Source organism: Phragmites australis, chromosome 9 (assembly GCF_958298935.1).
Source record: "Phragmites australis chromosome 9, lpPhrAust1.1, whole genome shotgun sequence".
Taxonomy (NCBI): Eukaryota; Viridiplantae; Streptophyta; class Magnoliopsida; order Poales; family Poaceae; genus Phragmites; species Phragmites australis.
Genome location: NC_084929.1, coordinates 12,362,921 through 12,386,138, shown reverse-complemented (window position 1 = coordinate 12,386,138; position 23,218 = coordinate 12,362,921). Strand labels below are relative to the sequence as shown.

The following is a 23,218-nucleotide window of genomic DNA, read 5'->3' as shown; positions in this document are numbered from 1 at the left end:
GAGTTGGGTAGAACCTATGCCGATGCATTATCCCATTTCGGTCACGTTTCATGTGTTGTTCCTAGGAGCCTAGTGGTGTCATCGAGGTCTAATGATAGTTCGCTATGCTTAGTGGAACTTAGGCTTTCCGGTAGAAGTCGACAACGGCGTCCACCGTTGTTGCGAGCCTAGGGCTTATTACTTGTTCACACTTGTGGTTGTGTTAAGGATGAGTCGGTTTGGTGAGTGGTGAGTTGAGACGAGGTGTGGGCGGTGTTAGGGGTGTCATCTGCTCACGAGGAGTCCTCAGGCAGTTCGGGGAGGGAACCCGGACACCGTAGACCGCTTGCACCGGTTAAGCACCGATCATCGGTGTAGTCGGCTTTAGCACTTACCTTACTCACCAAATGCTGATATAATGGTAGGCGAGCCGATTACCTTCGCAGACGTGGTCATGTGGGCCTCGTCATAGACGGTGTGAGTCCGGTTTGAGTCCGGACTTTTAGCGGTATTAGTTTGCTCGGGGAGTAGTTCTAATACCGCCGTGCCGAGCTATGGTTGATCCACATGGTTGGGCCTGGTTGGGAAAGGTTGTCACGGGTACCCCCTTGTGTGCATCTTAGCGGGTGGCACAAGCCGTATGGTCCCTGTGTCGTGTGGGTCCAGGAGTATCCCCCTGCAGGGTGTATAATCAGTTCGAACTGCCGCGCTCTCGGTCATGAGCATCGCTATAGCTTATCTCCACCGAGCGACCATTTTTTTGGTCGTAGAGTTTCGATGTGGGTTGTGGCATGGTTGGTTTGGGTGGTTTGGTCGGTATGTGGTCGGTGGTTTGGTGGTAATGGTTTACTTTTATACACTTGTTGTTTACATATCTGTTGTGGTCAGTTGGTTGGCAGAGTTTGAGTCGGTGGTTGGTTAAGTCAGTTGCTTACACCTAGAGTCTAGGTTGCTTACCGCTTAATGAACTTAAACATGTCTTAATCCTTGCTACAACTTTAAATGCATGATCCTTGGAGTCGAGAATATATATACTCATACTGTGTAAGACTTGCTAGTACCTTCGTACTAAGGGGTGCTGCCCTTAAGTTGTTTTCAGGTTCACAGGTCGGCGAGGAAGAGGCAGTTTTCGGCTACTTTTTGCCTGCCGATCCGGGTGGCGGGCAGGAGTAGCACATTCTACTCCAAACTCCGACGCTTTTGGTATGGAGCCTAAGGGCATACGGCTCCATACTCTTTTGTTGTATAGGTTTTTTTCTTCCGCTGCTTAGTTGTTGCTGTTCTTCTTTTGTTGTAAATTGTGGAAGCAGTTGCATGTTTAATAATTGTAATCCAGTTTAATTACTTGCTCTCTATTAAACTGTGTTGTGATATTTGAGTTGGAAGGCATGTGTTCCGATCCTGGGCACAAAACACGTGCCGGGACTACCGGAATGGTATTCTGGTTAATCGTCGAGGTTGTGATTATGAATAATGATCCTCCTGATGATTAATTAGAATACTATTTGGACGGTTCCTCACACCTATGCATCGAGACAACTAAGGAAGCATGAGGAGAACTACCCTACACATGACTTGGAGTTAGCCGCTGTAGTCCACGCACTCAAGATATGGAGGCACTATATAATTGGAAAGAGGTCCGAGATATATTCGGATCATAAGAGCTTGAAGTATATTTTTACTCAGCCTGATCTCAACCTCAGACAGCGTAGATGGTTGGAGCTTATCAAGGATTATGATTTAGGAATAAACTATCATCCCGGAAAGGCGAATGTAGTCGCTGGCGCTTTGAGTAGAAAGACTTATCTTCGATTAATGTCCATACAAGATAGACACCCTGAGCTAAGCAAAGATTTTGAGAGACTTAATCTGGGGTTGGTAAACAGTGCAGAAGCCGTGGAGGTTGATTCGACTTTGGGACAAGAAATTCATAAAGGGCAACTTGAGGACGAGATGGTTAAGGAAATCAGGTAGCGTATTAAAGAGGGTAAAGCCTTAGGTTTTACCGAGGATGAGAATGGGACGGTATGGTTTGGGAAACGAATCTGTGTCCTGGATATTAAGCCTATCAAAGAAACTATACTCTGAGAAGCTCATGAGTCTGCATATTCAATTCACCTCGGGAGCACCAAGATGTACCAAGATCTGAAGAATCGATATTGGTGGTATGGAATGAAGAGGCAAATTGCAGAATATGTAGCGAGATGTGATATATGCCAAAGGGTCAAGGCTGAACATCAGAGGCCCGCAGGTTTACTTCAACCTTGGAAAATACCAGAGTGGAAATGGGAAGAGATCAGTATGGATTTTATTGTTGGATTGCCCCGAACTCAAAACGGATATGATTCTATTTGGGTGATAGTGGATCGCTTGACAAAGATGGCTCATTTCATCCCAGTCAAGACCACCTACCCAGGCCTTAGACTTGCTGAGCTATATATTGCTAGAATTGTATGTCTGCATGGGGTACCCAAGAGGATAGTGTCTGATAGAGGGAGCCAGTTCACCTCCAGGTTTTGGCAAAAACTTCATGAGTCACTAGACACCCGGTTAAACTTCAGTGTATCACCCGCAGACCGATGGGCAAACCAAGAGAGTAAATCAAATTTTGGAAAATATGTTGAGAGCTTGTGCCTTGCGAAATAAGACTAGTTGGGATAAAAATCTTCCCTATGCGGAGTTCTCCTACAACAATAGCTTTCAAGCTAGTTTGAAAATGTCACCCTTTGAAGCCTTGTATGGAAGGAAATGCAGGACGCCGCTGTACTGGAATGAAACCGGGGAGAATCAAGTGTTTGGCCCAGAAATTCTCAGAGAGGCAGAAAGACAAGGACAACAGATTAGGGAAAATTTGAGTACAGCTCAATCACGGCAAAAGAGTTATGCAGATCACCGACGTCGTGAATTGTCCTTCGAAGCAGGTGACTTTGTGTATTTACGAGTGTCACCGATAAGGGGGTTTCGTAGATTTAAAGTAAAAGGAAAACTTTCACCTAGGTTTATAGGACCTTTTAAAGTGTTGGAAAAGCGAGGAGAAGTGGCATATCAGTTGGAACTACCGCCTCAATTGGCAGATGTTCATGACGTTTTTCACGTATCACAGTTGAAGAAATGTTTACGAGTTCCTGAAGAGCAGATGCCCCTAGAGGAGGTAGAAGTTGGAGAGGACCTCACCTATCTGGAGGGTCCCGTCAGGATACTAGAGACATCAGAGAGAGTTACCAGGAACAGAAAGGTGCGCATGTGCAAGGTACAATGGAGACACCATTCCGAAGAGGAAGCAACATGGGAAAGAGAAGCAGATCTGAAGACAGAATTTCCGCATCTTTTCACCAATCTTTCCGAATCTCGAGGGCGAGATTCCTTCTAAGGGGGGTAGGTTTGTAACACACTAATTTTTAACTTTTCGTAATAGTAAAGAATTTTTGTTAGAAGTGTTGTGCTAGCTCTTGAAAACCCTAGAGAGAAAAAACATTAATTTATAAAGCAAATAATTAATCTAGGAATTGTTTGTCGCATTCATGTTGGAATAGATGCATTAGGGTTTGATTGTGTGGAAAGTCCCTTTTGAAAAAAAAACCCCGAGTGCGTTATTTGGAATTAAAAAGAAAATCAAATGAAGAAACAAAAAAAAGGGGAAATTGGAAAAATGCTTTTAAAGGAAAATCTTTCTCACTCTCTCTGGGCCGAAACCTTCTTTCCCGGCCTTTTTCCTTCCTCCTCGCTCGGGCTGGCCTGCTCCTTCCTCCGTCTCCCTGCTTGGGCCGGCCGAAGGCCACGGCCAAGCGACGCCGGGGCATTTTTCGCCAGTGGCGCCTGGCCATTTTCTGTTTTCATCCGAACAGCTCCTTCTTCTTTCTCCCGCCTGCGCCGAACTCCGCTCGATATCGGATCAAACCGACGCCGATTCGCCGAACCTTCTGCGTCTGAATCCCAACTGACTCAGACTTATCCGCAGCCGCATACCCGCCAATATAAACACCCGAGCACCCTCGGTTTATTTCCATCTAAAGAGTGCGCAAGATTCTAGCCCCGCCACCACCATAGCCGAGCCACCCGAGCTTCGCCGCCGCTATTCCAATGCCCGTTTTCCGTAGCCGAGCCGCGTTTGAGCATCTTCGTCGTCTACCGCGTCCGCTGCAGCTTTCTTCATCGAGTTTTGGCCGCCGGAACTCCCTCCCCGACATCGCCCGAGGCTCGCCGACGTCTACCCCGCCGCTGCACGCCACCCGATCCGTGCCGTCGTCAGTATGTGACTATAACGGAATCCCCGTGCTCCCTTCTCTCTCAGCCACCGCTCGCCGTCGCCCCCTGTAGCCGGCGACGAGGTCCGCCGCCTCTTCGGCGAGTAGCACCGCTGCGCTGAACGGTCCGCCACCGTTCTCCTCTAGTGCCGGTCGGCCAAAGCCCCCCCCCCCCCACGCCGGTAGCCGTTAGATCTATTCTGGACGGCCAAGATTAGATCCCGATAGCCCTTCGGCCACCCCATCCCGAGCCGCCACGTGGCACCACTTAAACCCAGTGAGCGCCACGTCAGCCTGCCACCTCAGCAACCATGCCGAAGTGTCATCCTAGTCATCATGCCACGTCAACCGCAGCAGCCCAGTCAGCAAAATCAGCCTTTTCCAATACAAAAATAATTCCAAAAATTCCAAAAATTGGTACTTTTGCAATAAAGCCCTGAACTCTTCTGAAAATAGTTAAAAGCCCCTGTCTTTTTGCAGTTTAGTCCCTGATCTTTCCCATAACTACAATTAGGTCCCTCTATTTTTGCAAAAATACCCCTGTTCTTTCTGTTTAATTCAAATTATGTCCTTTTCTTTTTCAGAATAACCCTAAAACTTGTTTCTAGCATAACTTTCTCGTTCTAGCTCCGATTTTGACGATTTTCGCGCTCCCACGTTCGTAGCAACGTGTACTATCTTGTAATACCTTTTTCATAGATGTTAGTTGCTGTGTGGTGTACTGTTCTTAGTTGATTTTGTTGTTTGCTTTTCCGGTACGTGTCAAAAGCAGACGAAGAGCAGTTCGAGAACCTTCAGGACCAAGTTTTTGAAGAGTCTGAGCAGAAAGTTGGGAGAGACAAGTGCCCTTGAACATTTTGATCCCAGTTTGTTTAAAATGCGTTATTTTCAAACATGCATGCTGTTAATCCTGAATCCTATGTATGTGTAGTACCCTGTTCCATATAATTCCTTGTCGCCATGTTGATAGTAGAGGATATGATGGGTAGTCATGCTTAGCTTCGCACAAAAGGGATTGAAGGGTTAAGGGTTAAACATGATTAACTAATCAATGCATTTATGAGTTGGGAACATTAATGATGGCAATAGCAACATGGAATCTTAGGCCTTGAGCAAAGTTCGGTTAGTGATGATGAAGTTACGATGTTGATTTAGTCTTTGCTCAAGTAACCAAAGTAAGGACCGGTTCGTATAGCGATAACCCAAGAAATATCGTACCAACCACGAGACCTGGTATGGGACAGGTGTAGCCTATTAATTAGTGGATTCCAGTTTTGTGCATGCCAAACGAAAGGGTGGTTGTGTGGGGACGGCAAAGGCCAGAACCATTTGGTTAGTGGTATGAGATGTGTAGTGGAAGGGAAGGGTGAAAACTTCCTGGAGCTACGAGGCGCAAAAGGGGGCTTCTGGGTGGTGTGATGCCACTTTGACGGCGGTGAAACCTAGCGGGTATGGACATACTGGATGAAACTTTGTAACGGCTTTGTAGTGACTTTCTGGGCGACACACCACTGGAGTGTGTTAAGTGTTTCGTGGACACAGCAACAAGGAAACTCATGACTTGTGGGGAAAGCTGGACAACCTCTGTAGAGTGTAAAAACTGTTATAACAGCCGTGCTCACGGTTATGAGAGACTTGGATCCTCACATGATTAGCCAAGAGGGTTGGGTCGTTTTGGTCTGTGGAGAGCCTGATGTGGGAACTTAGGTGGAGGGAAAAACTGTGGAGATGGTTCTAGGAGCTGGAGGTCTAATGATGATGAACCTAGTTAAGTAGGTTGCTTTCATAAAACTTCATTTGTACAGTTGGCTTTTATGCAAAACTATAACTGTTATGGCCTGTTCCTTGTTTAAGCTTGCATAGCATTCTATTTCCCACACTTGCGGAGTACTAGTTGTACTCACACTTGTTGTTTTTACCCCAAATGCTGTTCAAGCGCTGCTCAGACAATGAAGGAGATCCAGATTACTTCAATGATGAAGAGGAAGACTGCTAGGCTGGCGTTTCCCCCGGTCAAATGCCTGTGGAAGTTGGAATTTCACGGAGTATCGTTGTGTGTTTTTTTTATTTATTAAAGACTTTTGGTCTCATTATTTATTATAGTTAAAGCGTTGTAATAATGACACTGGATGTGATACATTGATGAAGTCGTTGCTCGTATGAAACTTGATCCTGGCATATATGTGGTTTACATCTGGTTTTGCCCCTTTCTAAAACTGGGTGTGACAGTCATGTTATGACCCGTCACTCATTTCGTGTCTCTTTTGTCGGTTTTTCACAGAGTGTAACTTCCAATGCATATGGAATGCAATGCAGTGTAATACACATGATATAGTTCAAATTCCAAAATATAAACCACATAGTTCACAACCATGAACATACATAAACAAAAAAAACATTTTTTAGATAATTAATATAAGCCACTTTTATCCATATATATCCACCATTCTTTCTTCATGTTAAAGTGTAGATGACATGAACATAAACATATAGCTATAATAAACTTTCTTTGAAAGAGAAAGACCTAACCCATTTTGTAACCACATATAACAATTTTAATTCTATGTAGGGCACATAAAGATAATAACTATGCTTCTGGTAGCTTATCATTTAACATACATAAGGTTTCAAAAGATTATATTCAATTAGTTATAGACATATGAAATAACCCCCAAAAAGAATTAAATGCCCACCTACAATACAAAGCATGACCTCTTCTATAAGATTCCACATAACTGACATCATTATCCTCAAGTAAACTAACCATTAGACATAAAATGAGGTTGTGCTAGAAATGACTAAACCGATAAGACATCATCACTATTACATAAGACTCCATCAACTATAACCAAAAAATTAAGCCAATTCATAGATCCAGAGCAAGTAGGTATAATCTTCTAAATTAATGAGTAGAATCATGTGTTCTGTATTATTATAAGTGGAGGTAGCAAAAATAATAAGTTAAAGTTGTGGCAACAACCGCCACACTCACTTGCCTTTACCGATGATGAAAACAAGACATACATGCATCGGCGCAACACCACCTGCTCAACCGTCCATATATTAGCACCACAAAGTACCACATGAAATACAAATAGCAAGGAACATGGTGCTACACCCCGCAACCCATCTAACGAACAAACCAACACTCATCACATTTGTCGTATCTTTTTATTTACAAAAGCAATGATAGGAAAAAATACATTATTTAAAACAATAGAACAAGACCTACATGTTAGTGGAAATACCATATTTTTGTACTACCATTAAGGCGACCTAAACTGCAACTAAAAATAGACTTCAGAATCTGTCAAAAATTTCAGACAACAAGCTTCACATTTTTAGATCTGCCACACCAAAGACCCAAAAATCTAAAACTTTGTGGAAATGTGTATCACAACCCAAGCTTAAACTTTGCTATAACTTTGATCTACAGAAAACATCATTATCATAGCCTAATCTAGCTCTAAACATTCCTCACTGAAATCTGTCAACAATTGACAGCAGAAACTTCAGAACAGCATGACCAGAGCTATACCCATAAAAAATGCATACTATACACCGTTCAAAAGCTTAACAAATCGTCTATAGCTTTTGAGTCGACCAATTTTGTAGGAAAAATCATTAAGGCCACGAAAACAGAAGCAATGAAACTGCACATGCTGGAATTCCTGGAACCCTAACTCGAGGTGATTTTGATGAAATCTCGAACTTAACCTCTAATTCCCTAGGCTAAACCTCATCTAAGAACATGAATAACAGGGGGAAAGAATCGAAAAAGATTTATCACCTTGGAATCCCATCGTGGACAGCAATCCCCCTTTCCTCCCTCTCTTTTCCTCCACATTCCCTCACTGTGCTGCACCTTGTATTCTCCTTCCTCTTGATTGCAGTAGCAGGGGGTGTGGCAACAGGTGAGGGAGGGTGCAGGGCAGCAGTAGGGCGGTAGATCAAGAGGAGCTATAGGGAAGTAGGGGCAGGGGCAACCAGCAGGGAGGAGAGGTGGCCAGTAGCAGGAAAAACGGCCATTAGCAGCAATGAGGCAGCTGGCAGAGGGGGATTAGGGTTAGGGGTAGCAGCTTGGCCTAGGGCCCAAAGGTGATGGTTTGCTTAGGCTTAAGTTAATAAGGCCCAGATGTAGCGAAAATAGTTCTATTAGGCTATGATTGTGATTTTGGTGATTTATAAGAACATAGTCAATGAGACTAACATGTTTGTCAAAAATATATGTTAACAGGTCTCATGGATGCAATACATGAAGAAGCCACCGCATCCAGGACAAAGTTGGACTAAATTGGAAAAGTCCTAGGAAGATTTGACTCACTGGATGGTCCAATGCTCGGAGTGTTGAACTCATCGGACCTTTGATTTCTTATTGTTGATGATAAGATTTAGCATTTATAGTGGCCATTGCAGTGACTACTGGCTTAATGGGCGACTAGATGAACAGTACCACTACCATATGAATAGTATTGTGACCGGATGAACAGTCACGCACCCAGATGAACAGTGACCAACCATGCAAAATAGTGCTCAACCAAGTGAAGAATGATTTCAGACCAGTGAACAGTGATTTCGGACAAAGTGAATAGTGATTTCGGACAGTGAATAGTGATTTCAGACTAGTGAACACGATCAGTGGTCATGACCAATAACCAGGCGACCAGTGATCATGGTTTGTCACTGTAGTTGGTCTCTAGACAGGTGGAAGAGTTGGTCAAATCTAAGAACGCCGAACTACACTAAAACGTATTCGGGTAGATATATGTGAGTTTTACATATTCAAATAGGAAATATATGTTTGTTATAGAAAGTTTGGAGATCAGGTAAGCATAGCCGAATTACATCTGTAAGTCTTGTTCGGTTTGAGTTAGGAGTCTTGATCTCTTACGGCTAAGACCTGCTACCGTTTAAATATGAGAGGGTCATGACCGATTGAGGACATTAACCAATCGATCAAACACAATTTACATTATCTTTCGTCATCTGCCTACCTCCTGTAGTCCCCTTCTTTTTTCCCCTCTATATTGCTTCCTTTTCTTGATCTCGACAACAAAGGACAAGCCACTGGTTACCCACATTCGGACGGGGTCCCTCCCGAGCGTGGTTCACGACGAAGGTTCGACGATGCAGTGCCATGACTAGGCATCTTGGGTGCTGCTCACTGAATACTGTACACGAGGTGCTTGGTGTGTTGGCGTGCCACGTTTTCGTGTCAATACACTTTTTGGAGACTCTGTTGGGGAAGATGTTGTTTGACTTTCTCTTAGCTGAATTCTAAACCCTAGTCATGTCTATTTCAGAGATTGACAAAGATAACATCATTATGGCATCGTACGACGAGTTGCCGGAAGAGGCGCATTTGACAACCGAAGCCGACTTGGAGCAACATCGGCAACAGTTGCTATCACACTATGTGAAGACTCGGCAAGGTGTGTTCAAGAAGGAAGATTCTCCACTACCCGCTGACCAAAGCCCTAAGATAACAACCAATGTTAGTGCTCAACCCTCTCCTTCTCATCAAGAGGTTGCTGTTATGATCGATCAATCCGTTGGTGCAAGCATGGCTAATAGTGTTCAGAAATTGGTTGAGGATACATTGGTTGATAAGCTTCACCCACTAGTTCTACAAATTCATGAGGAGCAAAATCTGAAAAAACCTACCACTATAAAGTTAGTGCTCCAATTTTACCTACTGTTGTTAATACATTACCTAGTTTTTCTTATGCACATAATCCTCATGATGACTGAAATATTATGGGTAGTGTTGCACCTAATTATGTCACTTCTCATGCTATTAAAATTTATGTAACACAAAACCCGTACCAAACACCATATGTCACGCACAATGCTTCAACTTCAGCTCAAGCTTATAGAACCAAAAATTATCCCAACATGCAAACATCATATTACAAACCGTAGCGTATAGTGTTCCACCTATACCGCCACAAGGATCGGGAATCCCTTATAGGCTGATTCTTGAACAAAAATTTTCTACACCACCTTCTCTTACTTCTCATGTGCCGAATTTGTCCACACCACCGCTCGAGCCAATAGTTGAACCTAATCGGCTTGCAGCCGATTGTACTGATATCATGCGAGAACAAGTAGATACTGTGCTTAGTATGAAATTTGGCTTGGAGGTTAGAAGAAATGCTCATGCATACCACAAGCCATATCCCAAGCACTATGATACAATCCCATACCCCCGTGGTTTCAAGGTTCCAAATTTTGTGAAATTTACCGCGGAGGACAATAGAACAACTAGGGAGCATGTAGGCCAGTTTCTTGCACAATTAGGTGAAGCTAGTTCCAATGATGTTGTGAAAAATAGATTATCTCCTCTGTCATTGTCTGGAACACCTTTTACTTGGTTTACATCCTTTGCTCCTAATTCCGTTCATATGTGGTCTCAATTAGAAGAGAAATTCCATGAATATTTTTATATTGCTGATACTGAATTGAGGCTTTCACATTTGACATCGGTTAAACAAAAATACAATGAACTTGTTGCTGATTTTATTAGAAGGTTCAGAGATAAAAAAAAACTAATGCTTTAACTTGATACTTTCTGAAAAAGACTTAGCAGAATTAGCTTATTCGGTTTTCTTGTCCCATCTTAAAGAAAAGCTAGAAGGTTATGAATTTTGAGATGTTAACCAAGTTTTGCAAAGAGCTCTGGTATTACAAAGCTAAGCTAAAGAGTCTAGAAATTTTCAGAAATCAAATGATAAATTTAAAGTTGATTGTCCTAATGTTCATATGCTTGAGTATGAGTTTGAGAATTCGGACGATGATGATGCTAACGTGTGTGTAGCTGAATGGGCTTGGTCTTCAAAGTCATTTGTTTGCTCTGCTCTTAAGCCAATTCCTCGCAAAAATTGGCAAGAATAAATTAAATTAACTTTTGATGTAGCCAAGTGTGATAGGATTTTTGATTATTTGCTGCAAGAAAAACAAATTAACCTTCCTCATGGTCATGTGATTCCACCATTAGAAGAATCGAAGATGCGAGCTTATTGTAAATGGCATAATTCTTATTTTGATGCTACTAACGATTGTAATGTTTTTCATCGACAGATTCAATCGGCCATTAACGAAGGACGATTGAAATTCTCGGAGATGCAAGTTAACAAGCAACCGTTCCCGGTTAACATAATCGATCTCTGGGACAAGAGTGTTCTAATTTTGCTAACTCAAGCCGAATTAGTTAAAGGAAAAAATGTGATCATTGGTGAAGATAGGCCAAAACTTTTGGAAGAGAAGAAGAATTTGCTAAGAGAAGTGCTACTTGAGAAGACTCCCGAAGGTAAGGAATTAATCAAAGTTATGTTGAACACTTCAACCCCGAGGAGCATGGCAATGCTAAACCGAAGATGATCAAACCCAAAAATTCGGAGGTTGGCAAGTGGAAGATTAATGATGCAGACATGACAAGGTTGTGAAATTCAAACCCACTTTCAAGCAACTTTTGTCCAGGTATAAAAAAGATAAGACCATCCAAACTCATCTGAATCAGCCAAATAATCTCAAGCAGCTAGGATCACCTTTGAAGTAAGACGTGCATGATCATCATCAACCGAAGGAGGGTTCTGTTGCTGCTATTCACCCCCCACTTGAGCCGGCGCCATGGCCACGGATGCCTCCTTTAGTGCCTTTTCCTCCTTGCCCAACATGGGGATATAAGGTTATGTGGATGCCTCCTCCTCCTGCACAATTAAATTATTTTCATCCGGGATGGATAGCATCACGTAGGCCAGTATTTGATAGAATATCATGTCCTATCCACGATCGATTATGGCAATCTAGTGATGTTCGACATGATCGAAATGTGAAGAAGGTATACTGGTGTTGGAGCAAGAGATCGTCTTGCCCCAACAAGTACGGCAAGAGTTTCTTCTAAGGAGGAGACTCAAACTTGGAGACGAAGTTTGAGAGGAAGGAACACCACAAATGTATTGATAGTAGAAAAATGGATCGGTCTAGGGGTGAGTATCACAGTGTGGCTTTGTGTTTGTACACCTCTATGTCCTGTGTGTTGCCCCTGTGTTGTATTGAGCGTTCTCCTTGTGACCCGTCCCTGCCCAGAAGATCCCAACCCCCTATTTATAGGGTGGTACGTAGCTTAGTATACAAGTTATCATGATGTACAAATATCTAGGACCTAGTTGAATTATTGGGCTTTATCCTGGATAACTACTTTTTACCCTACATAGAAGATAAATATCTACCGTGGTAACAATTGTGGTGCTTGCCCCTGAGGCAGTCACCAATTGCGACCCAGCGCTGCTCTACCGGGGTTGTCAGGACAACTTTCATCGCACTTGGGTGTCAGGATAAGCACCACTTGCACCAACACCCGTCACCTCATGTCAGGTTGGCTACAGGGGGTGTCCTTTCTTCTCTTATATTATTTCTGGAGACTGGCTACATTTTTTGACTTTGGACAACTGCACGGGCACTGGAGGGGTGGCCCGAAGGGGTCCGCAGCCTCCTCCGAGCCGGGCCTCCTACTGAGAGTCCAGAGGCTGAAGGCTCTGGAGGGGCTTGCTGTAGCTCTGAGTTTTGAGAAGGCCATGTACGTACCGGAGAGGTGGCTCAAAGGGGCCCGCAGCCTACGGATGTCAGGCTTCTTCCTGAGGGTTCGGAGATCGAAGGGTTTGGACGGACCTTCGATAGAAATCTTCAACTATTGTCGTCAGGTTGGTCTATTTTCTCCCAATAGTACCCCTCATTCTCTGGCCCTGACGTTCGAAGGGGTGAGAGGATGTAGAGGAAAACCAACTCCAGCCTGGTATAGTAACAAGAATGCCCGAAGGCCATTCCCTCTTCATCAGAAGTTTTTTGGTGGGAACCATGGGCGTTGATGGTGAAGCTCAAGGCTGATGGTGCATTGGAGGCAGCGACACACCCCCAGGGTTTATAATGAGGTCAGAGGTGTGGCTGGCGTCGAAGTCAAAGACCAAATAGGTATTGGCAGAGGAGGCATGCTCCAGAGCCTGTCGGAGTTGGCATATGCAGTATCGGGGCTCGAGGCCGGAGGGGCATCGATGGAGGTGATGCACTCTAGGGTCCATGCCAAGGCCGATCTAGATTCTTTGGACTTCTTTGGTGATAGGTCTTCTTGCCATTTGAGTTTGTCATAGTGGGGGATTACTTGTGGGATCGGGGGACTCCCCACGTTCGCCTATTTGAGTTATAGACCTTATTACATTGAATGTCCATGTACATGTGAATGATGGTAATATTTGTGCTACATAATCAGTTATTTAGGTGTATATGATGCTAATATTCGGTCAAATAAGTTTATTAGTTGGGTAAGCATTGATAATTTTTGTTCAATTGAGTTGGGTAATGATTTGAACACATGTGGGCATATGTATTAGTAGGCTAACCTTCGAGATTTCTTCTTCCTACAGAGAAATTGCAAACTAATCGATGACAGATAAAGATGTGGTGTGGCAGCATGGGGACAATTTGGCCCCGGGTTTTAGGTGTAATTATTGCAATAAGGCGAAGAGAGGCGGTGGTGCCACAAGGTTAAAAGAACATTTGGCAGGGCGCGGATCAAAGTTGTACACTGTGATAGGGTGCCTCCAGATGTACGCGATTATTTCAGACGTGAGCTGGATAGGGCAAAAGATAAGAGGAAGGGAAAGGCAGACGAGAGGGTTCGGAGGCAAGAATCAGCTAGAGTTCAAGTAGATTTGACAAGCGACAATGAGGACATGGAAGAGGAACAGGTGCAGTGTGCCATAAGTCAATCGAGGGATGAGGAAGAGTTTAGGAGGAGGGCAGGCGAGTCCTACGAGCATGGAGGTGGTAGTGGTACTGATAGAGGGGGCTCTGTGTTAAAGAGGATTCTTAGGAGAGCATCGTCAACAAGGGAGCCACCACCAAGTGTCCGGGATTACAATGTTGCTTTAGCAAAATCCCCTGTGCAACCGAGGATTGACACCGGGTCATGGAGTGCCAAGGGAAAGAAAGCGAAGGAAGCTATTGGTGTGGCATGGTCCAAATTTTTTCACACTTCAGGCATTCCTGGCAGAAGGGTGGACGATGCATTCTATATCGCTGCAGTTAAAGAAACACAAAAATATGGTGAGTGATTTAGTTTGCAATGAATTTATTATTGTCATACTTCTTTCTTTTTGAGGTCTGATCATTTGTTCTGTAACAGGCGAGGGTGTACCATCTCCAACAGGGCGGGATATAGATGGTAAGTATCTGAACGAGAACGAAAATGCTTTAAAGAAAATATTTGACAAGTGGAAGCTAGAATGGCCAGAATATGGTGTTACTATAATGTGCGATTCGTGGACGGGACCGACGCACATGAGTATTATTAATTTCCTCTTATATTGCAATGGTCGTATGTTTTTTCACAAGTCTATTGATGCGACTGGCTACAGTCAAGATGCAAAATATTTGAATAAGGTATATTATTTTTCTCAGTTGCTAACATAGTATTTAAATTGTTGCATATTTATTTGGTTCATTCTTTTATGCAGGAGATAAGAGCAGTGGTAACTGATTTGGGTTCACAAAATATTGTACAGATTGTGACTGATAACGGGTCCAACTACAAGAAGGCATGTCAGGTTCTGAGAAGGGAATATCCTGCTATCGCGTGGCAGTCTTGTGTGGCACACACGATAAATTTAATGTTAAAATCGGTTGGTGATTTTAGAGAACACGACATTGTCATCCAAAGTGCAAGGGCTATATCACGATGGCTGTACAATCATTCGAAACTACATGAAATGATGAAGGCAGCAATTGGTGGAGAGTTGGTGAGGTGGAATGCCACAAGATTTGGAACTAACTACCTATTTGTTGATAGCTTTCTACGATGAAAGGATAAGTTCATGCAATGGATGGCATCTAGTGAGCTCCAGCAGTCTCAATACATTAGTTCTGATATTGGGAGATATGCACATAGTTGCCTATCCAGCTTACCATGGTGGGACAATCTAAAAATGGTTGTCGATTCCGTCCAGCCATTGTATGCATTCCTCCATTTTGCGGATCAGGACAAAGTGCCAACATTGAGTGAGGTGCTCCTGAGATACACCATTGTGAAGCATGAGTATGAATCGTTGTATCAGAATGATAGGGATTCTTTGGATAAGTACATGGCAATTGTCGATCGTAGAATGAATGATCTAGCCAATGGGACATACATGAATTCCGGTAATACACTCCTACCACTTTTCAAACGCTTGTGTTTCTAATGCTTTTAGTACTAATGTTTCGATCATCAACTTGCAGCGGCCGCTTTGAACCCCCGCACGCATTACGCGTATGGCACAGGTCCAACCTTGTTCGAAGATCTCCGTGAGGCATTTGAGAGGCTGATTGATGTTACTACTGCCACGGAAGCACTTATTGAGGCTGAAATGTATCGGATAAAGTCTCTCAAATTCTCAGGTCCTCTAGCTACGGATGGCTTGTGACGGCAGGACTCATCCGGGTACGAAACTTTTTACATATCTATCTGATCCGTCATTTTACCTACTTTTCTGAGCCTCATATCACTATACCTACTTGCAGCACAATGGTGGTCTATGTTTGGTTCGTCTACACCTACACTATCAATGCTTGCTAGACGCCTAGTGTCACAGTGCGCATCATCTAGTGGGTGTGAGAGGAACTGGAGTACATTTGCTTTCATCCACACCAAAGTTCACAACCGATTAAGCTACAAGAAGCTCCATAAGTTGGTGTATGTCAACTACAACCTGAGAATACAGAACAACTTGGATGCAGGTATCAGGTCAACTCTTGATGATGATCCATTTCAGCAGCTTATGGAGCTCATATTGAATGAGGATAACAATCCTCTCCAGGACTGGATGGAGACCGAGAGATCAAATGCAACCCCTGAGCTTGACGAGGAGGACACAGATAGCGACGTACCCCTTCCTACTCACCTGGTGACAGACACAGTGAACACACCTGACTTGCAACAATGGGCTGCTACAACGGTTGGTGACACACACACGGGAAAGAGGAAGAAGCAAATGACGCAAAGAAAGAAGAGCAAGAGGACTAAGGGCAAGGGCAAAAGACAAGTGCAAAGCGATGAGAGCACGAATAGTGACCCAAAGAGCCCAACTTACCAAGAATAGAATGACAGCAGCTCAAAGACTGACAGCGGTGATGATGATGGTCAGGGCGGTGATGCTCATCCAGGCCAAACATCTGTCATTCCTCCTGTGCAATTCACTGGTGAGAGTCAGTTTTCGCATGCCACACAAGATCAGGATCACGGTGCTCCATCCTCACCAAGGCATATAACACATGGTGGCCACGATGGACCACAAGATAGTGCGAGCTATTCCAGCAGCTATGGTATGAAGAGTAGTTCTGGATCGTATCCGTACCACTATCCTGCCCCTGATGCTCATTCAGAGCCTCCTATTAAGTGGGTCTATGAGTGGCAAGACTCTGAGTTTTATGCCACTTTGCAAGGACAATGGTCAACCACTTCTGCAAGGACATGACAAATATGGGCTGAGTTTAAAGCAGAGTTACTATCGACACGACGGCTAATGCTAATGTCCACCAATGAGTACAGTATGACCGAATGTAATCGGCCCCCAAGCTGGTGGTTCTAAAGGTGATGCAAATTTACTTTCGAAGGTCATGATAATTCCATATATATTTATTAATTTTAGGCGCTGCATATGTAATATACGCATATATTCGAAACAATAATTATATGTTCGTGCTTGAATTGCTATTACTATCTGTTTGTTGCCTTCGAAACATAAAAAATTAGCAAAGGTCATGCCAAAATTTTATATGATATTAGAAAACATATCATGGTTATATACTATTTTTCCTCATGATTTAGTGGGCAATTATTTGTTTATTATGATTTTTCAACTTAATTATTGATAATGCATCCACACATGTCGGTAATCGCTAAAAATCGATCAGTTATCGCATCAATTCGGTCGGTTTTTGACCTGTCGGTTACCGCCCAAACCGCTCGATTTATCGAGCAAACCGCTCGGTAACCGGTCCAAACTGACCGGTTACCGAGAGGGGAAAAATACGATTTTTTCGTAAAAATTCAAATTTTGCCGAATGAATTTTCTCCGATTTTTTTTGAATTTTTGATGGTAACCGCGAGATTTCGGTTACCGCCGGAGGTCGACCTCGGGTCGGTAAAGTGAACCTTGTCCTGGTTACGGTGTGGTCCTCGCCGCAATTCTCCACAAAGACGTTCCTCGTCGAGACTCTAAGAGGTAATCCCATCGCAACCCATTCACAATCCCATCTACATCTGCTGCCCGTCCGCCCGCCTCCCAGCGCGGTCCGTCCACTCGCCCTACCGCACGCCGTCCCTCTCCATCACAACCCAGCTCCGTCACACTCCCTCCCTACCCAGCGCCGTGCGCGCCCGGCCTAGCATCCGCCGCCGTCGCTCCTAGACACCAAACCGGATCGGATCGGATCGGATCGCCGCAGGGATGTTCTCCGATGAGACCAGCATGCTCCTGGACCTTGACGTGAAGACCTTAGAACCCCTGCGCGCCCCTGGTAGATGCTCAGCTGCAGGAGGGAGGCGCAGGTTGCCCCGTCGTCGCAGGCCTTGACCTCCTGTTCAGTAAAAAAAAAAAACTGATGCGGCGCGCAGGCGATGAGCAATGGTGAGCCTGCCAGTAGGTTTTGCCATGTTGATTACCATGTGCATTACCATGTGGATTACCATGTGCATTCCAGGTTTTGCATTACCAGTAGGTGCATCTCTAATCTGATCTGCTGGGTTTTTGTTTTGTATTGTATACATCAGATGTTTGGAACTGTTGATGGCCTGCTTGTATATAGCTCAAATTCGCTCAATCAACCAGAGCTAGTGGAACCGTTATTTAGCAATCTCGACCAAAAGATGAATTCATATGGACCAATTATTATCGAATTTACCAATATGCTTCATGACTGGTTGTCTTAATTCTACATCGTGTGCTATTGATCCCAAAAGTTTGTTCCCGTGCGAAACCTGCTAGTTTTTTTTGTTAACTTTGTATTATTTTTGCGCTTTGATACACAGGTCGTCGCCAGTAAGCTCAATGATTATTTATCAAGTTCTGTGGTCAAAAGTGAATAGACAAAAAAAAACCCCTTCCATTTTGCTTTCAGTTGTGATGATTCTTGTTCATTGATAAATGTGATTATCATCATATTATTAATTAATCTCCAGAATTTTATGATCTTGTAACAAGATGGCTGGTGACAGTAGGACTTTTGTTTTTCACTGTGAGGGGAAACCTGCAGGAGAAGAATTCTTCCAGACGGAAGTGGATAGGGGTGATATCTGCTATTATAACCTTATTCTATTGATTGAGAAACTTGGGTATGTAGCGATGGACTTTTTGTACTACAAGAAGAGAGGTAGGAGTGAGGTGGCTAGTCTGCAGCTGATAGACTATCATGATGATGTGGAGAGAATGATAAGAGATAATGAGAGCGAGAAGAAGGTTCGATTTGTATTGTCGAAGGAACAACTAATGGAGCTGAAAGTTAGCATATCGCCCATCAAACGCTCCGGGGAACAACCAGTTAGAGAGGAAACAATCAATGCATACAAGGACTGGCTGAAGGAGCAAGAACCAGCAATGGGTAATTTGTTTTGCTATACTGTATACACTATGTATTCTTATTGGCCATGTAAAGGTTAGTATCAATTGCTTTCTACTCAACTTATTGTTATGGATTATCGAGTATGCTTGTGTCCTCCAAGAGTTACAGAACGGGCTGTTGCTAGATTATTTTTTTGTGTTAAAAGTAAAGAGTCAGCATTCATCAATGGATTATATAATATTATTTCCTTGGAAATAATGGCTGTGTGGATTATATAATATTATTAGCTTTTTTTTTTTGCATTGGTTGACAAACTGCAGATATCTGATTTGCACTTCCTTTTTAGTTATTTTAAAAAACTGCAACATGAATTTTGGATGAAAACTTCCCGGCTTCTAAAAAAATAGCGTAGTGGCCGATATAGAATAACCTTCCAGATATTTGCACTATACAGCCATTGCAGATATTTGAGCACGTGACACGGCACCCATAATACTATATCTGCTGCATTTACAATTCAGAGACAAATGGTAAGAGGTACATTCACTACAGTGTTAGGAAAATCAAATAGATTATCATCCTAAATATCTTCAATGTCCGTATAGTGCACAAATCAGAATCTAGTGCACAAGGATCTCAGCCTAGAATTAGGGTTCTAACATTTTGCAGAGAGCCCCCTGTTTTGGCTCATTTTGGCAGTGTGGCAATAGCATTTTCTGATATCCAAATGGGTCATATGCAGTTCAGCATGGCAATAGACCAGTGTTTACATTTAGTCTTTGGATTGGACAGAAATCTTCCCAGGTTTCCTGCTGTAAATTTACATAGAAAATATTGGCTCCTAGTTACTACCTGGGATAGCACAAGATAAGATAATATTGGTCCATCCCATGTCAGGGCATAAAAGGAAATTTATTCACATGTACAGACTTTGTATACGTCTACTAGCTTATTTTCTTCCTTACCTACAATGCATGAAGTATGCATAAGTTTATGCAACATCATGATTAGAGGCACACTATTTATATAGCTTATGTTTGAAGTTTTCAATGTCCAAAAAAAATCCAGATTGATTGTTTTTTGTTCAAGTGGTGTCCTTTGATGCACACTATGATGGGAGGACCCAAAGTTCAAGTCTTTTCTCTAGTAGGAAACCTCAAGCTATCTGAATGATCTTCCAGGTAATGATGCACACTATGCCATGAGTTCCAGAAACTCAAGCGCCTTTACAAGTGAGAATTCTCATGCTGGCTAAATGATCTTATAGTTATGTGCTGTGTGTCATATTATAGTTTGTTTGTGTCCACTGTTTTGTTTAGAATTAACATATAACATTCTGCTGGACCCCCTCGGTATACATAGATAATACATCATGTTTTATTTCTATCTCTACAAGGCTGATTGTTGTAGTGCATGCAACCATTAGGAATCAAATTATTGGTCAAATGTTTTAGTTCATATGGTCTCTGATTTAGCACAATGACTTTATTTTATTATACGTATTGACTCTTCCCATTGTTGCAAACGTATCTAATTTTGGTTTTTCTATAGGATGGAATGATTTGAGTGGAGCACACGGTGCTATGCAATGCATGGACAAGTCAAGCAATTTAAAAGTAGAGAACAAGCAATCCCCATGTTCCCAAGAATAGTGTTAATGCTGTGATGAGAGTCTTAAAAACTCTCAGTTGTGCGGAGGTTTGGAAAGGCTCTCCGTTTTGTGGAGGTTTATGAAAGGCTCTTCGTCTTTTATAGAGGTTTTGTAAGGTTCTCTATTTTTGTCGGATTTTTGTAAGACTCTGTTTTTACCGGAGCTTTGGTAAAGCTCTCTATTTTTACTGGAGGTTTTTGGTAGAGTTCTCCGTTTTCATAGGAGGTTTGTAAAGCTCTCCGTTTTTACGGGAGGTTTTGGTGAAGTTCTCCGTTTTTCCCAGAGGTTTTGGTAAGGTTTTTGTTCTCACGGAGGTTTTGTAAAGCTCTCCGTTCTTACGGGAGGTTTTGGTGAAGCTCCATTTTTACCAGAGGTTTTGGTAAAGTTCTCCGTTTTTATCGGAGGTTTTGGTGAAGCTCTCCGATTTTACAGAAGGTTTTGGTAAGATTACTTAGCATGTATTAATGTCGAAGGCCCTACACACTATCGGAGCTACACAATACCTTCCAGAAAACCTAGGCAGTCTTGTCTTTCAGGTGACCTAGGCATTTTACGCCCGTGGCGTGTAGGCTTGACGTGCTCCCAAGGAAACGCCTGAGGTGCATCGCAACACTGTCCACCAAGGATATGCCCTGACGCATGGTATTTATATGACCGAAGCTATGCAATGCCTTCCAGGGCACCCTGGGCATAATCTGCCTTGGAGGGGACCTAGGCATAAGCGGCGTCTGCGGTATATAAGCATGTTGTGTAGAAAGGATTCCTTGCGACAGCATTCCTTAGAGCACCGCATCCTCAAATCAAGGCAGTCCCCTGATATGCGGCAACCACACACTATTGAAGCTACACAAAACCTTTCAGGAAACCTAGATAGTCTTGCCCCCAGGTGACCTAGGCATGCTACGCCCGCAATGTGTGGGCACCAGGGCAAAGCCTACCCTCCGGGAAATATTTTCAGCTGATCTTGGGTTTAGGCAAGTGATGCTTACTGGTGCGTAGGCTTGTCATGCCTCCGGAGAAATCCCTTGAGCGTGCCGTAACTACATTACCAAGGAAGTCCTTTGATAACCGGCATCTACACACTACCGAGGCTACATAATACCTTCCAGAAAACCTGTGCATTCTTGCCTTCCAGATGATTTAGGCATGCTACGCCCGCAGTGTGTAGGCATGTCGTGCAATGAGGATTCCTTGCGACAGCATTCCAACTCCGCCACAGAGGACATCCCCCGGGGCGTGGCTTCGACACTCGAGGCTATGCAAATGCCTTCCAGGGCACCCTAGGCATAATCTGTCTTGCAGGTGACCTACGCATAGGCGGTGCCCGCTGGTGTGGACCTCACTATCTATCGAGACTATGCAATGTCTTCCAGAAAATCTAGGCAGTCTTGCCTTCCAGTTGACCTAGGCACGCTACATCCGCGATACGTGGGCTTGTCACACCACCCAAAGATGTCCTACAGGTGGCGCCGCAACACGGTCTATCAAAGAAATCTCTTGATACGTGGCTACTACACTTCCGAGGCCACACAATGCCTTCCACGAAACCTGGGCAGACCCACCTCCCAGGTGACCTAGGCACGATGCGTTTGCGGGAGTGCAGGGATTTTGCATGGTTATACTAGCTAAGTTTTGCAGTCTACTGTTGGCAACAAGAAGCTATTTGTAGCATGAAACATAGCTAGGTTAAACAACTGCTCATGCTAAATGAGAATGTAACTTAAGTTCTACTGCATCTACTTAGTAGCTATTTATTGCAAAAAGACTTCTAACAATATGGTTGGAGGCCTCCAACATACGCTAACCTTGCCGCATGAAAGACGGAAAACTAGGTAAACTACTAGGTAGTTAACAATGGGCGTACCTTTGTAGGAATAAGGCTTCTTATTGTGAGACTTGGCGGCCTCGAAGCCTATGGCTAGGCTGGCAGAGGTGGTGCTTGACCCCCTTAGTCTTTCGCTGTTGCCCGGCTCCGGAGGTAATTCGTCCGGAGCCTGGCGGCGACACATGGGAGGCGTGGTCGAAGGCTGGTCGGGAGAGGCAGTCCTTGACCGCCTCGGCCCCTAGCTGCTGTCCGGCTCCGGAGGTACTTCTTTCGGAGCCTGGTGACGGCGTGTCCCCGACTTAGTTCTCGTTGCTGGGAATGGTACCTTCGATAGTAGGGTTAGTGGTGATGGTGCAAGGTTGAGGGACCGGGGATTCACCCGGGAGTTTGCCCCAGGCCTCCGAACTATACGTTGTCCTTCACCGGCTCCTTCTGCGGTCAGGTATTGTGCTTGCCTTCCGAGGTATTCCTCCCGAAAGGTAATTTGGGTGCGACAGTGGTTGGTGTTGTGGCCGCACCCTGGTCCGTGCATGACACACCTGTATGCCTTCGAGGGCACCGGAGCTTGGAGTTGTCGTTGGGGTCGCTGCCGAAGGCGGTGTGCTCCAGAGCCTATGGTCTCCCTAGGGTTTCCTTCCCCCTTGGGAGACCATCAAGGCCGCCCGGTGAACCGGTTTTTGGAGCCGAAGTGGTTCTGACTATGCCTCCTCGGACGAGGCGGGCTTGGAGTTCCCTGCGCGCGGTTGGCATTGCGAGGGCAGCGTCGAAGGTGCTGGCGGGATCCGCACCCCCCAGAGCCCTCCGTCTCCTTGGAACCCTTTCTTGCCTTAGGGAGGGGCCTAAGGAGTGCGCTGGGTGGACAAACTTTTCGAAGATATTGGCTCGCTCGGGGTATTCCAGGTGTGGTCGAAGGGGATACCTGGGGAT

General features: G+C 44.1%; 1 protein-coding gene across 1 annotated transcript; it reads left to right on the top strand.

Moving 5' to 3' along the window:
• The first annotated feature begins 17,420 nt into the window (after nt 1-17,420).
• On the top strand, nt 17,421-20,498 carry LOC133929731 (uncharacterized). Its single transcript, XM_062376518.1, has 2 exons — nt 17,421-18,854; nt 20,367-20,498. Exons 1-2 carry the CDS (start codon nt 18,458-18,460, stop codon nt 20,465-20,467), a joined length of 498 nt encoding a protein of 165 aa, XP_062232502.1. The 5' UTR covers nt 17,421-18,457; the 3' UTR covers nt 20,468-20,498.
• The last annotated feature ends 2,720 nt before the right edge of the window (nt 20,499-23,218 follow it).

Excerpts from the sequence above, each read along its gene's own strand:
- LOC133929731 (XM_062376518.1), top strand. The coding sequence starts at position 18,458 with ATGGCTGGTGACAGTAGGACTTTTGTTTTTCACTGTGAGGGGAAACCT. Across the intron at positions 18,855-20,366 it reads GGAGCAAGAACCAGCAATGG|GATGGAATGATTTGAGTGGA; the intron begins GTAATTTGTTTT and ends GTTTTTCTATAG.